Source organism: Phyllobates terribilis, unplaced genomic scaffold, assembly GCF_046119375.1.
Source record: "Phyllobates terribilis strain yellow unplaced genomic scaffold, ASM4611937v1 Scaffold_7__3_contigs__length_470593459, whole genome shotgun sequence".
NCBI classification, from domain to species: domain Eukaryota; kingdom Metazoa; phylum Chordata; class Amphibia; order Anura; family Dendrobatidae; genus Phyllobates; species Phyllobates terribilis.
The window spans coordinates 367,986,129-368,000,868 of NW_027362767.1; the positions used below are offsets into that span (position 1 = coordinate 367,986,129).

Below are 14,740 nucleotides of genomic sequence, written 5' to 3' on the forward strand. Positions count from 1 at the left end.
AACGGACTGCATGTCCCCTGAGTTATGTGTGGCGGCTCTTGACGATGTAGGCGTAGAGAAAGCAGATGCCTGAGGCCTACAAGTGAGTGTGATGCACCCCATACCTGGTAGCACATTGGAACTGGGACACAATTTTCCTGTAAAATGCCAGGGCGTTATGGAGCAGACGTTCATCCATGGCTATCGCCCTCGGTCACTTTACGATAGTGTAATATGTGAACATTTAGGACCCCACTTTAAACTTTTGCCCAGGGTCCCACTTTGTCTAAAACCAGCCCTGCCCGGAAGAGGCATGTTTGAGGAATGTTTGATAAATATTAGGTTTAGGATCCCATCAAAAAAGGTACATGTAGTCGCGGTTGGTGGGCTTTCATAAATTGGGCAATTTGTGAGCTAAGTACCTTCATTTTTAAAAATATATTCTATATAGCTGTAATGCAGTCTAAATTCCATATTTTCAACCTTTGTATACATCTCAGCGCTTACAAAGGCTGCTGTATTCTTTTTCTGTATATTATGCATGCTGTGATTGTTCTCTCATGCCAAATCAGCATGAGAAAATAATCGCAGATTTAAGCTGCCCCATAGAATAACAGCGGTCTGAGGGTTATGTGATGTTTTATTGCATAGTACTCGGCTGTGTTATATGCTCGTGTGACCCCGGGATTAAACATACACGGCTGCAATAACGGAGCCTGTCTCCGAATCCGCTGTCAGGCTCCATTTACGTAAAACCAGCTCCCTCCAACTTCCATTATTATCGGAAGTTTCATGAAATGACAATAAGTTGATGACAGGGTGTTCTACTGGTGGGACCAAAATCCAGGATCAAGTTTAATTCCACTGCAGCACTATCAGAAAAAAATTAAGCATTTCATGATGCCTTATAAAACCAATGGTCTGAAGCTCCTGGATGAGAGAGCAGCTAAAGATGGCAGCAAGGACCCAGCACTGTCTGGTGAGTCTCTTGGTAAGGCCACGGCCCCACTATCAGTATTTGGTCAGTATTCTGTCAGTAGTTTTTCTCACTTGTTTCTATTATACCTTTTCTGTGAATGTTCCTCACCTGGTTTTGGCTCCCACTCCTGAGAAAAAATGCTGACCGAATACTGACCAAATACTGATAGTGGGGCCGTGGCCTTAGGATACATTTCTAACACTGCATACTAAAGAGGATCAAAAATCAAGCAGGTGTTTGAGGTGAACATATACTTACCGCTGAAGTCAGATTTGGCCTATTGAGCGGGCTGACATTACTCAGTGAGGCAGCAGCTCTTTGTCTTGTTATTGGACCAAGGGCGTTGTTCCTGATCACACCATGATACCTTTGCTGTTTGAAACCTGGTCTAAGTCTGCTAGGTCCTGGGGAACAGAATAACATGTTATTAGAATTATCCCTAAATGTATCATTACAAACTAAAATGTCATAAATCAGCCCAAACCTTGCTGATTTCTTGGTGGATTCCTGAAATATCTCTTGTTTTGGAAATTGCCTCTTCTTATTCTGCCATTCTGGCTGGTCTGATTCATAGTGGACTGAGAGTCTGATTCTTCTTTTTGAAGTCTTATGATGTCATCTGTAAAGAAAATAGAGATAAAAGGTGGGCGCAGACATTTCTGAGAGATAGCCGTAGTACATAGGAATGTAATTTCACAGATAGGTTACATGCATGCAAAGATATCACAGCACAAAAAAAGGTCCAACTACACTGATTGGTCTTCACGATAATCTTTCTTAATGGGAATCTGTCAGGAGTAGTGATGAGCGAGTATGTTCTGTTAACCCTTTCGGCGAGCATGCTCGGGTGCTCGCCGAGTATCTTCAGCATGCTCTGGGTGTTATGTTTCAGTCACTCCGCGCTCATGATTTGCGACTGTTTGACAGCTTTAATACATATGAGGAATGCCTAAGAAATAGGCATTCCTCACATGTATTAAAGCTGTCAAACAGTCGAAAATAATGAGCACGGCGTGACTAAAACATAACACTAGAGCACGCTGAAGATACTCGGCAAGCACCCGAGCACGCTCGTAAATCTCGAGTAACGAGCATGCTCGCTCATCGCTATTCAGGCGCATTTCACACCCAAAAATATTTGTATGTGCATGTAGCTCTTTCAAAGACAAGTCAAGCAATTCCTTTACATGGCCAGTACTTTCCTCCGTTACTGAGAAATCAGGGTTTGAATTGATATGCAAATGAGGCTGCAGATATTTGTAGCTTTGAAGCCTCTGTCGCTCCAGCTCTATTCCACACCCAGTGTCGCTTCTTCCTGCGGATGAGGTGGCACTGGGTAGAGAATAGAGCTTGAGTGACAGAGGCTTCAGATCTACAGCCAAACAAGCGCTCCTATGTATGGGAGAGATGGCCAAAAATGGATGGGTGTCGCCATCCTGCTGCTCTAGTGTCACCTGTCTACTCTAGAACTGCTCTCCAGGATACAGGACTTTGAGGATCCACCTCAAAATCAGGAAGAAGCTTACTTGTCTGCCTCTTTAACTTCAATGCAGGAGGTAGACATAATTTTTGCTCAATGTCCTTCTTTAACCCTAGTCTGCTCCTTTAAGTCATTCACTACATTCAGTCCTAAAAATCTAAATCAACTCAATGTAATTGGGATAAATCTGTATACAATTCTGTATATTACGCTTGTAGATGCAACTACAATAACAATAGTGCGAGTGTATTTGGTATTTACAGCAGTTTTGAGTTGTAGCACCTTGCTGGTTACATTCACATTTTTCATAATCCTCTATTCACCTCCGCTGATGAAGAATATATGCCACCGCCAGGAAAAAGGATCTATTGAAAGCAAGCAGATAAAACTCTGATCTGCACTGTCATTCTTAATAATATTGTGGGAAGGCTCGTTCTTTGAAGCCATTGAATGCATAATAGATACATGTCCTTGTTATTTCCTCCATCATGGAGACAGCAGCGCAATTAACTGTGCGAGATGACAGGATTCTACTTAAAATGTCCAGCATCTGAAACTCGAGGCAGATTTTCCTTTCAGCAACTGTTCCTGTCAAACAATCCGGGTGCCAGTGTGAGCGGAGGGCACAGCTGTTGCTTCATACAAATTTCTGACCACTGTCATCTTTTGGATCCTGGTCCGAATGACACTTAACCCTCTATATCAGTAGAAAGGTTAACAGATTACATAATGTGTTGCTCTACTGTAGTTTTACTGAATGTAGTGCCCGGCTGTCCACATGGTATAAAAATAATGTGACTGTCACATAGTGACTAGGGATGGTGGGCGCCAACCTTATCCGTCGAACTAGGGGGCGCTCTAGTCTATTCTTGTCCCTTGGATTAAGGTAGGGAAGCTGGGGTCACGTACCTTGCTATGCTCCTATCATAAACCTTATCTGTTCCCTCACCCACCCAGGGAGGTGTGAAGCTGAAATGTATAGGATAATACTAACCAGACAGACAAGGGTAGACAGACAGGGATCAAGGAAAACTACAATCATACAAATATACTCAGAAAACAACAGAGTGGAACACAGGGGAGGGATAGGTAGTAGAAACCAAATAGGAGAGGATGAGGATAAGCATGCAAACCAACTCCAAGCAGAAATCTCCTGAACAACTCTCCAACCACCTACTCCAAACAATGATTTTGTCCTCCAGCACCTTACCAGGAAGAAGAACTATCATCACTGGCAAATTCCCAAGTGCCAGTGGCGAGCATTTATACCAGAGGGGAAAGACCAACACAGAACAGCTGAGGCAATTCAGGATGGAAAGCTCCAGGAGATCAACTTAACTGATTAAATCTTGCCATGACAGAGCAAGGAAAAAACCTGCACTGTTTAATAGGATGGTGAATCAGTTCTAATCAGTGCAGGATTTTGTGTGATCAGAAGCTGCAATCTTCTGGCTTCTTTGTGTCGCGATATCCCCGTGACAGTAGCCCCCCTCCTACGAGGGACCTCTGGATCCTCAGGACAAGGTGTATCTGGATGTGAAGCATGAAAAGACCAGACCAACCTTATCACATGAACATGAGATGCTGGTACTCACATTCTCTCTTCAGGACCGTAACCCTTTCAATGTACCAAATATTGAAGAGACTGGCATACAAAGCGAGAAATGATAATCCTCACCTATATGGAATTCCAGATTCCCATCAACAATGACTGCAGAAGGTGATGATGAAGATGGTTCAGATGAAGCAATGTATTTTTTGAGACGTAATTGGTGAAACACATTATGAATCTTAAAAGTGGATGGCAAAGTAAGACAAAATGCTACTGAATTAACCACGGCAACTATCTTATAGGGGCCGATGAACCTGGGTCCCAGTTTCCAAGAAGGAACCTGGGACCCACCAAGCATCTCCAATCAGCCATACTCTAATATTTGGACCACATCTTCTTCAAATTATTAAGAACACCTTGCCACACTGATGTAATTGTAACATTCCTGGCGGTGTGCTTGCATGGTGCACCACCTCCCACCATGCAAGACCGCAATCTTACCTGTCAGTGCAGGCTGCACATTTTGTTTCATTATCTGCTGTGTCCATGTCTCTTGTCTGACTGCTTAGGGTGTCGGCGCGGCTTCTGCTTGTTTCTTATAGTTACTGTGTGCACAGTCCTAATGCGTCCCCAGCCTATTGCTGTGAGTCACTGGATACTTAAACCCCCTCCACCCAGTAGGAGAGGCTTGAGCAACACTTTCACTCAGTTTGTCTTTTGCAACTGAGTAGCCAGGTCCTGTCCTGTATCTAGTCTGTTCTGCCACCCTGGGGGCTGAGTACCCAGGGCCGCTACCTATACCTCTGACTTTTAGTCTGTTCCCACCACCCTGGGGGCTGAGTACCCAGGGCCGCTACCTGTATCTCTGACTTCTAGTCTGTTTCCGCCGCCCTGGGGGCTGCGTTCCCAGGCTCGTTCCTGTATCTTGTTCCTGGTTCAGATCCTGTCTGAAACAGTGTCCTAGTCCATTACTTGTTTGTCTCGATGTCTGTATGTTCCCTTTTCCTGCAGTGTCTGAACCTGCACCTAACTCCAACTCGTCTCTGTACTTCTGTTTGTGAGTTTTGTGTCCACTCGCTACTTCATTGCAAGTACCTTGTGTGTATCTGGTTCTGCTCGTTCTGTTTCCCTGCCTCTGTATCTAACTCCTGTGTTCCAGCTATCCTCTTGTGTTTTCCAGTCTGTTCCATGTGAACAGAGCCCTGTCCTGTCTACCGCATCTGCGGGTTTTGTTTTGCTCTGCTTGTTCACCGCATCTGCGGGTTTTGCTCTGCTTTGCTTGTTCACCGCATCTGCGGGTTTTGTTCTGCTCTGCTTTGCTTGTTCACTGCATCTGCGGGTTTTGCTCTGCTTTGCTTGTTCACCGCATCTGCGGGTTTTGCTCTGCTTTGCTTGTTCACCGCATCTGCGGGTTTTGCTCTGCTTTGCTTGTTCACCGCATCTGCGGGTTTTGCTCTGCTTTGCTTGTTCACCGCATCTGCGGTTTTGCTCTGCTTTGCTTGTTCACCGCATCTGCGGGTTTTGCTCTGCTTTGCTTGTTCACCGCATCTGTGGGTTTTGCTCCGCTCTGCTTGTCTACCGCATCTGCAGCTCTGTTCCTGTATCCCAGTCTGTACTGGTCCCTATCCTGCCTACATTCCTACTTGCCAGTACCCGCCTGTTTGCATGCCAGCCGTGCCTGCCAGTGCCCACCTGTCTGCATACCAGCCGTGCCTGTCAATATCCACCTGTCTGCATACCAGCCGTGCCTGCCAGTACCCACCAGTCAATATGCCAGTTTAACCTGCCTGTTCCTGCATTCCCCGGTGTGGGTCAACAGCTGTGACCGGGGTCTGACCTGGAGTAGCACCTGGTCCCTCTGCTCGGTTCTTCCCTGGTTCACGGAGTCGACTGAGCCGCCGTGCGACCTTGGTCGGATCGGGTTGATACTTAGTTACGCCCCTCCAGGCACTCCTCGGTTCATGGTACAGTGGGATCACTAATCACGCTCACGCCAGTCAGTCCGGGCGCGAGCGTAACAGTAATAGATGAAGAAAACCGTTCCTCCTCAGGTACTCCTGAAGAACGATTCCTATTGAAGGAGCAGAATTGATGATGAAAACTGTATGCCCCGAAGAACGGGACTTGCCAGTAGCTTCATGACAACGGTTATTCACAGTGAACTTAGCTAGAGGTAAATAAGAAACCTAATCCTCCTGATTCTCGGACAAAAAGCACCTAAGATATGTCTCAAGATTCTGGTTCACTCTCTCAGTTTGCCCATTAGACTGAGGATGAAAAGCGGATGAGAATGAAAGATGAATTCCCTAGCGAGCACAAAATGCTGTCCAAAATTTGGAAATAAATTGAACCCCCTGGTCGGAAACAATATCAGATGGAATCCCATGTAATTTAAAGATTTCTTTAATAAAATTTGCGCAAAGTACTGGCATTCGGAAAAGCCGGTAGCGCAATAAAATGATGCTGAATCTGTTCACCACCACCAATATTAGAGTGCTACCAGCTGATATGGGTAGATCAGTAACAAAATCTACAGATAAATGAGTCCAAGGTCTACAGGGAATCGCCAAAGATTGAAGAGCCCCGGATGTACAAGTATGTGGGGTTTTAAAAAGCGCACAAGGACTGCAAGCTGTATACTCCCGAACATCCCAAAACATCCCAAAAATGATGAGTAAGAAGATCTGTGGTGGCTTTACTACCAGTATGTCCAGCCAAGACCAAATCATGATGTTTACTCAAAATTTTAAGATGGCGGTTCACAGGAGCAAACAGCTTACCTGAAGGACAGGCAGCAAGGGCGTCCCCCTGAGCCTCTACGATCGAAACATGTAGTAACATTTAACAATTACCTCCTTCCCTGGAAAACAACAAGATAAAGCATCCACCTTAATGATCTTATGCCCCAGACTAGAAGTCACAAAGTTGAATCTGGAAAAGAATAATGACCATCTTGCCTATCTAGGTGTCAGACATTTTGAAGATTCCAAATAAAAAAAATGTTGTATGTTCAGTGATTACCATGACCAGATGTACTGCCCCCCTCCAAAAAATTATGCCAGTCCTCAAAGGCCCATTTTATTGCGAAGAGTTCCCTATTAACAAAGTCATAGTTTCTCTCAGCGGACCACAGTTTCTTGAAAAGTATGCACAAGAATGCCATTTACTTGTAGAAGAAACCTGTGACAATACAGCCACAACCCCCACCTCTGACGCATCAGCCTCTACAATGAATGGCTGAATGACGTCAGGCTGTATTAGAATCGGCACAGAAGCAAAATATCTCTTTAAAGTAGCAAATCCTGACTGGCCTGACTGGATCATTTAGAAAATTCTGTCCCTTTCATGGTCATATCCGTCAGTGGTTTGGCCACTACCAAAAAGTTCTTGATAAACTTACGGTAGTATTTGGCAAACCCTAAAAACTTTTGTAAAGCTTCTAAGTCTAAAGGACAATCCCAATCCAGTTCCACCCGGACTTTCGTCAGATCCATGCGAAAACCAGTGGATGATAAGAAATAACCCAGAAAAGGGATCTCCTGAACCGAAAACATATATTTCTCTGGTTTCACATATAATTTATTGTCCCTGAGTATTTGTAAGACCTGCCTGACATGTACCTAATGTGACTCGTGGCCTGGCGAATAAATCAATATGTCATCCAGTTAGACTACCACAAATCTACCTGCCAGATGACAAAAAATATAATTTACAAAGTGCTGAAAGACGGCGGGAGCATTAGTCAATCCAAATGGCATAACAAGGTTTTCGTTAGTGTCCCTCTGGTATATTAAAAGCAGTCTCCCACTCATCACCCTCCCTTATATGGATGAGATTTTGTGCCACCTTGGGATCCAGTCTTGGGATCCAGTTTAGAAAACCACTTTGCCCTGACGATTTGATTAAAGAGGTCCGGAATGAGAGGGAGGGGATATGGATCCCGAACCATGATCCGATTTAGTTCATGGAAATCTAGGCAGGCCCCTGTATTTTTTCTTCACAAAGAAAAACCCTGCTGCAACGGGAGATGAGGAAGGTCTAATATGACCCTATGAATATCGCCGGCACCTCCCTCTCAGACACACCAGGTATTTATACACCAAGGCCAGGGAGCTAATTAGCCAGAGGGAGGTAGCCGCTGGGTCCTATAGACAGCCAGCCTCTAATAAGATGTCTGTAATGCCAAACATAGAGATCTCCTGCAACCAATTTCAGGGCGACTGTCTGTCACCTCTGACACACCCGTGACAGTATGCCCCCTCTACGAGTGGCCTCCGGACACTCAGGACCGGGTTTCTCAGGAAAAGAGATGTGAAATGAGTGAACCAATCTGGGAGCGTTCACCTCTGACGCTGAAACCCACATTCTCTCCTCTGGACCATAGCCTTTCCCGTGTACCAAGTATTGTAGAGAACGACGTTGGAGACGAGAATCTACAATCCTCTAAATCAGGAACTCCAGATTACCATCAACCATTACTGGGGGCGGTGGTAGAGGCGAGGGCTCAAGAGGTTTCACATATTTTTTAACTAAGGACCTATGGAACACGTTGTGGACTTTAAGGGCCTGAGGAAGTTCAAAACGAAACTCTGCTGGGTTAATGACGCCGGTTATTTTATAGGGACCAATAAACCTAGGTCCCAGCTTCCAAGAAGGAACTTTCAATCTTATATTCCTGGTAGACAACAACACAAAGTCATTCACATTCAGGTCCGGACCTGGCAAGCGTTTTCTGTCTGCCATACATTTATACCTGTCTCCCATGATCTTTAAATTACTCAGCACACCCTGCCATACCAAGGAAAGTGACGAAGCAAACCGTTCCTCCTCAGGAACTCCTGAAGCTCCTCCCCCACAAAAGGTACCAAACTGTGGGTGATAACCATATGCACTGAAGAATGATGTCCTGCTAGTCAATTCTTGACAATGATTATTAATGGCAAATTCTGCCAGCGTTAGGTAAAATGCCTAATCCTCCTGATTTTCGGAAACGAAACACCTGAGGTAGGTCTCCAAATTCTGATTGACACGCTCGGTCTGTCCATTTGACTGAGGGTGGAAGGCAGAGGAAAATGACAGCTGCACCCCCAGTCGAGAACAGAATGCCTTCCAGAACTTGGAAACAAACTGGGTCCCCCGATCTGACACAACATTGGACGGAACCCCGTGAAGCATCACGATCTCAATTATGAACACCTGAGACAGTGTCTTGGCATTTGGAAGTGCAGGCAATGAGACAAAATGAACCATTTTACTGAACCTATCTACTACCACCAAAACCACTATTTTGCCTGCAGAAACCGGTAGGTCAGTAATAAAATCCATGGACAAGAGTGTCCATGGCATACTAGGAATAGGTAGCGGAAGAAGAGTACCAGACGGACGGGTATGCAAAACCTTAGAATGCGCGCAAATACTACAAGCAACTACGTGTTCAATTACATCCCGATGCAACCCCGGCCACCAAAAACGACGAGAGAGGATGTCCGCGGTTGCCTTACCACCTGGATGCCCACCAAACACAGAGTTATGATGTTCCTTAATTACTTTGTGGCGCAGATTAGATGGTACAAGTAACTTTCCTGAAGGGCAGGAGGCAGGGAGTCCCCCTGTGCCTTCAACACCTCACCCTCCAGTTCAGGATAAAGTGCCAAAATGACTACCCCTTTCTGTAATATCGGGGCAGAGTTTTCATGGTCACACCACCAGGGAATCTCTGGGACAAAGCATCAGCCTTGAAATTTTTGATCCCTGAACAAAAAGTGACAACAAAATTGAACCTAGTAAAAAACAGAGACCATCTGGCTTGCCTAGGGTTGAGACGTTTAGCTGACTGGAGATATGACAGGTTCTTATGGTCAGTAATAACAGTAATAGGATGGACAGCCCCTTCCAACCAATGTCGCCATTCCTCGAACGCCAATTTGATTGCCAAAAGTTCCCTATTACCCACGTCATAATTTCTCTTAGCCAAAGACAATTTTTTATAAAAGAAGGCGCATGGACGCCATTTACCAGAGGGCGAACCCTGAGACAACACAGCCCCAACCCCGACATCCGACGCATCAACCTCCACAATAAAGGGTTGAGAAACATCAGGTTGACTAAGTATGGGTGCAGAGGCAAAATGATTCTTTACGTAAGAAAAAGCCTGGAGGAAGCATCTGAACATTTGGAAAAATCGGACCCCTTCTTAGTCATGTCAGGAAGGGGTTTCACTATAACAGAGTAATTTGGGGTGAATTTCAGGTAAAAATTAGTAAAGCCCAAAAAACGTTGTAGAACCTTCAGGTTCTTGGGACATTCCCAATCAAGAACTGCACAGATCTTCTCCTGATCAATCCAAAAACCTGAAGATGACAACAAGTACCCCAAAAACTGCACCTCCTGAACAGCGAAAACACATTTTTCTAGTTTGGCATAAAGTTTGTTACCCCTTAAAATCTGGAGCACCTGCTTAACATCCGATGAGTCTCAAAATCAGGTGAATAAACCAAAATATCATCCAGATAGACCACCACAAACCTCCCCACCAAATGATGGAAAATATAATTTATGAAATGCTGGAATACCGCAGGTGCATTGGTCAAACCAGGGCCGGCGTCAGCACCCGGCGCACCCGGGCAAGTGCCGGGGCCCTGAGCAGGCAGGGGGGGCCCACTGGCGGTTGCGCACCCCGCTGGACTATGGACAGAGGAGAGCGGTGTCAGCGCCCGCCCTTCTCCGCCGCTTGCTCAGGGCCCCGGCAGCCGGATACTTACCTCTCCCCGTGCCTCCGCAGATCCGCTGTCTTCCTGCTCTGCGCTCCCTGTGACGTCTCAGGTCAGAGGGTGCGGTGACGTCTTTCCACCACGCGCTCCCCTGAGCTGTCACAGGGAGCGCAGAGCGGGACGACGCCGGGAACGCTGGAGTCCAGACCCGAGCAGCGGGCAGCAGGTGAGGAGGAGGGAGGTGAGTATTTTTTTTTTTTTTTTTTTTTTTAATGTATGGAGGCATGGGGCATAATATGGGGGGGGGACGACATCCTGCATGGGTCATAATATGGGCGGGTGACATCTTGCATGGGGCATTATAAAGAGAGGGGGGGGTGACATCCTGCATGGGGCATTATAAAGAGAGGGGGGGTGACATCCTGCATGGGGCATTATAAAGAGGGGGGGTGACATCCTGCATGGGGCATTATAAGGAGAGGGGGAGGTGACATCCTGCATGGGGCATTATAAAGAGAGGGGGGTGACATCCTGCATGGGGCATTATAAAGAGAGGGGGGTGACATCCTGCATGGGGCATTATAAAGAGAGGGGGGTGACATCCTGCATGGGGCATTATAAAGAGAGGGGGGTGACATCCTTCATGGGGCATTATAAAGAGAGGGGGGTGACATCCTGCATGGGGCATTATAAAGAGACGGGGGTGACATCCTGCATGGGGCATTATAAAGAGAGGGGGGTGACATCTTGCATGGGGCATTATAAAGAGAGGGGGGTGACATCCTGCATGGGGCATTATAAAGAGAGGGGGGTGACATCCTGCATGGGGCATTATAAAGAGAGGGGGTGACATCTTGCATGGGGCATTATAAGGAGAGGGGGAGGTGACATCCTGCATGGGGCATTATAAAGAGAGGGGGGTGACATCCTGCATGGGGCATTATAAAGAGAGGGGGTGACATCCTGCATGGGGCATTATAAAGAGGGGGTGTGACATCCTGCATGGGGCCTTATAAAGTGGGGGGGGGACATCCTGCATGGGGCATTATAAAGAGGAGGGGGGACAGCCTGCATGGGGCATTATAAGGTGGGGAACAGCCTGCTTGGGGCATTATAAGGGGGGGGAGGACAGCCTGCATAGTGTATTATGTGGGGGGAACAGCCTGCATGGAGCATTATAAGGGGGGAACAGCCTGTATGGGGCATTATGTAGGGGGTAACAGCCTGCATGGAGCATTATAAGGGGGGGGCAGCCTGTATGGGGCATTATGTGGGGGGTAACAGCCTGCATGCAGCATTATATGGGGGCCAGTATCCTGTATGGAGCGTTATAAGGGGACCAGTATCCTGTATGGAGCGTTATATGGGGGCCAGTATCCTGTATGGAGCTTTATAAGGGGACCAGTATCCTGTATGGAGCTTTATAAGGGGACCAGTATCCTGTATGGAGTGTTATATGGGAGCCAGTATTCTGTATGGAGCCTTATATGGGGGCCAGTATTCTGTATGGAGCCTTATATGGGGGCCAAGTATTCCATATGGAGCCTTATATGGGGGCCAGTATTCCGTATGGGGCCTTATATGGGGGCCAGTATTCAGTATGGGGCCTTATATGGGGGCCAGTATTCCATATGGAGCCTTATATGGGGGCCAGTATTCCGTATGGGGCCTTATATGGGGGCCAGTATTCAGTATGGGGCCTTATATGGGGGCCAGTATTCCATATGGAGCCTTATATGGGGGCCAGTATTCCATATGGAGCCTTATATGGGGGCCAGTATTCCATATGGAGCCTTATATGGGGGCCAGTATTCCGTATGGGGCCTTATATGGGGGCCAGTTTTCTGTGTGGAGCGATTCGCTGGTTTCTGAGCTATTGTGGAATTTACAATAGATATCGCTCATGTAATGTAAGAAGTGAAATCTTTGCATTGTACTATATATATATATTTCTCTGCGGTATCTGTGCATCATTAAAGGGGCCCACTGAGACTCTTTCGCCCGGGGCCCAGAAAAACCTGGAGCCGGCCCTGGGTCAAACCAAAAGGCATAACCAGACTCTTGAAATGTCCTTCTGGGGTATTGAATGCGGTCTTCCATTCGTCCCCTTCTCTGATTGTAATCAGATTGTAGGCGCCCCTTAAATCCAACTTGGAGAATACCTTAGCTCCTACAACCAGGCTGAACAAATCAGGAATCAGAGGAAGAGGGTATTGATCACGGATGGTAATTTGATTTAATTCCCGGAAATCTAAACAGGGACGTAGACCGTCATCTTTTTTCTTCACAAAGAAGAACCCTGCCGCCACAGGCGAAGATGAGGGTCTAATATGTCCATTCTCCAGACTTTCCGCAATGAAATCCTTCATGACTTGTCCCTTAGGGCCAGAAAGATTATACAGTCTGGGCTTCGGTAGTTTAGCTCCGGGGTCAGGTTAATAGGACAGTCATAAGCACGACGAGGAGGCAAATCCTGACACCCCCTCTCAGAAAAAAATGTCCTCAAAACCAGACAGAAAAGCAGGTAATATTTCCGTAGACAGCAGCAATGGAAACATCCAGACAGTTCTCATGGCAGTAATCTCCCCATTCAATAATCTCCCCGGATTGCCAATCCACCAACGAATTATGTTTAACAAGCCAAGGGATACCTAAAACAATCAGAGTAGGAAGATTGTCCAGAACATAGCAAGGGATGATTTCACAATGAACTGACCCCACCCTCAGTTTTACATTATGTACAATCTGAGTAAATGCTTTCTGTGCAAGTGGCGCCGAGTCAATGGCAAAGATGGGAATAGGCTCAGCTAAAGCACAGCAAGCAAGACCATGAGTTTTCACAAACTCAGCATCAACCATGCTGACCCCGGCTCCACTGTCAACAAACACAGAAATTTTTTCGGTTTTGCTCTCTAGCACCACCTCTGCTGTCAGGACAAAGCGGGAACTGCAGTTTGGCCAACAAATGCACCCCTTGTTTATCCAACTCCAGACTACCGAGAGTTAATCGAGTCTCCTTTTGTTTAGGGATTGAATCTCCGGGGAGATGTACGATGTAGAGACATCCCTTAACTGCATGGGTTCCTTCACCTCCCCCATTATTGGTTCCCCCCAGACTGCTCCCCTGGCAAAGGTACACAACCCCGACCAGAAGGCCCCGGAGAAGGTGGTCGCACCCATCTATCCAGACATATGGCCAAAGACATGGCAGCCTCCAAGGACTGAGGGGTTTCATAAACAGCCAAGGCATCTTTCAACTTTTCAGTAAGCCCTTCACAAAATTGACTTCTAAGGGCTGAGTCATTCCATTTGGAATCCGTTGCCCATCTACGGAATTCCGAACTGTACGTTTCCACTGACCGAATCCCCTGCTGAAGGCGACATAGCCTAGACTCAGCCAAAGCGACTGGGTCAGGGTCATCAAAGATGAGGGCCAGAGCTCAAACAAAACCCTCCACAGATTGGAGACAAACCGACTCCTGCGGTAAATAAAACTCCCATGACTGAGGTTCGCCCTGCAATAGACAGATCACAATACCAACCCGTTGCTCCTCATTACAGGAGGAGTAGGGTCGAAGTTTGAAATACAATTTGCATGCCTCCTTAAATACAAAAATCCTGTCCCTACCTCCTGAAAACCTGTCTGGGAGGGCAACCTTGGGTTCAGGCTGGACAGGCCTACCTGCAGAGACCCCTACATAGGTGGCCTATAACCGCTGATTCTGCTGCTGAACCTCACAACGGAGGTCATTCACCTCCAGAGACAGACAGCGGAACTGCTCTGCGAGCTCTGCAACTGATCCCATACCAAGGGAGAAAGGAAAAAAAAGGTGCACGCCCAAAAACACACAAAGAAAAAAAAAATGTCAGTATTTTTTTTTTCCTAAACGTGCTCGGTCGGTTATAATGTCATGCCAGGTGTAAGTGCAACACAGAGGGAAAAGGGAAAGGGAGCCCAGACATTAGGGAAAGGGGGAGTGGAGACCTAGTCTGGTTTAGTGTCACCCTGTCTCAACTACCGTCCCTATATTTGCTCTTCA

At 46.6% G+C, this 14,740-nt stretch overlaps 1 protein-coding gene across 2 annotated transcripts in view; it reads right to left on the minus strand.

Moving 5' to 3' along the window:
• Positions 1-14,740, minus strand: part of LOC141153226 (UAP56-interacting factor-like) — a 95,784-nt gene that overhangs the window by 17,635 nt on the left and 63,409 nt on the right. For both annotated transcript variants that reach the window (XM_073637929.1, XM_073637928.1), the window contains exons 2-3: positions 1,443-1,577; positions 1,217-1,362 (exon numbers count right to left, since the gene is read on the minus strand). In XM_073637929.1, coding sequence (XP_073494030.1) covers positions 1,217-1,362; positions 1,443-1,577 — 281 coding nt within the window. The remainder of the gene's footprint in view (positions 1-1,216; positions 1,363-1,442; positions 1,578-14,740) is intronic.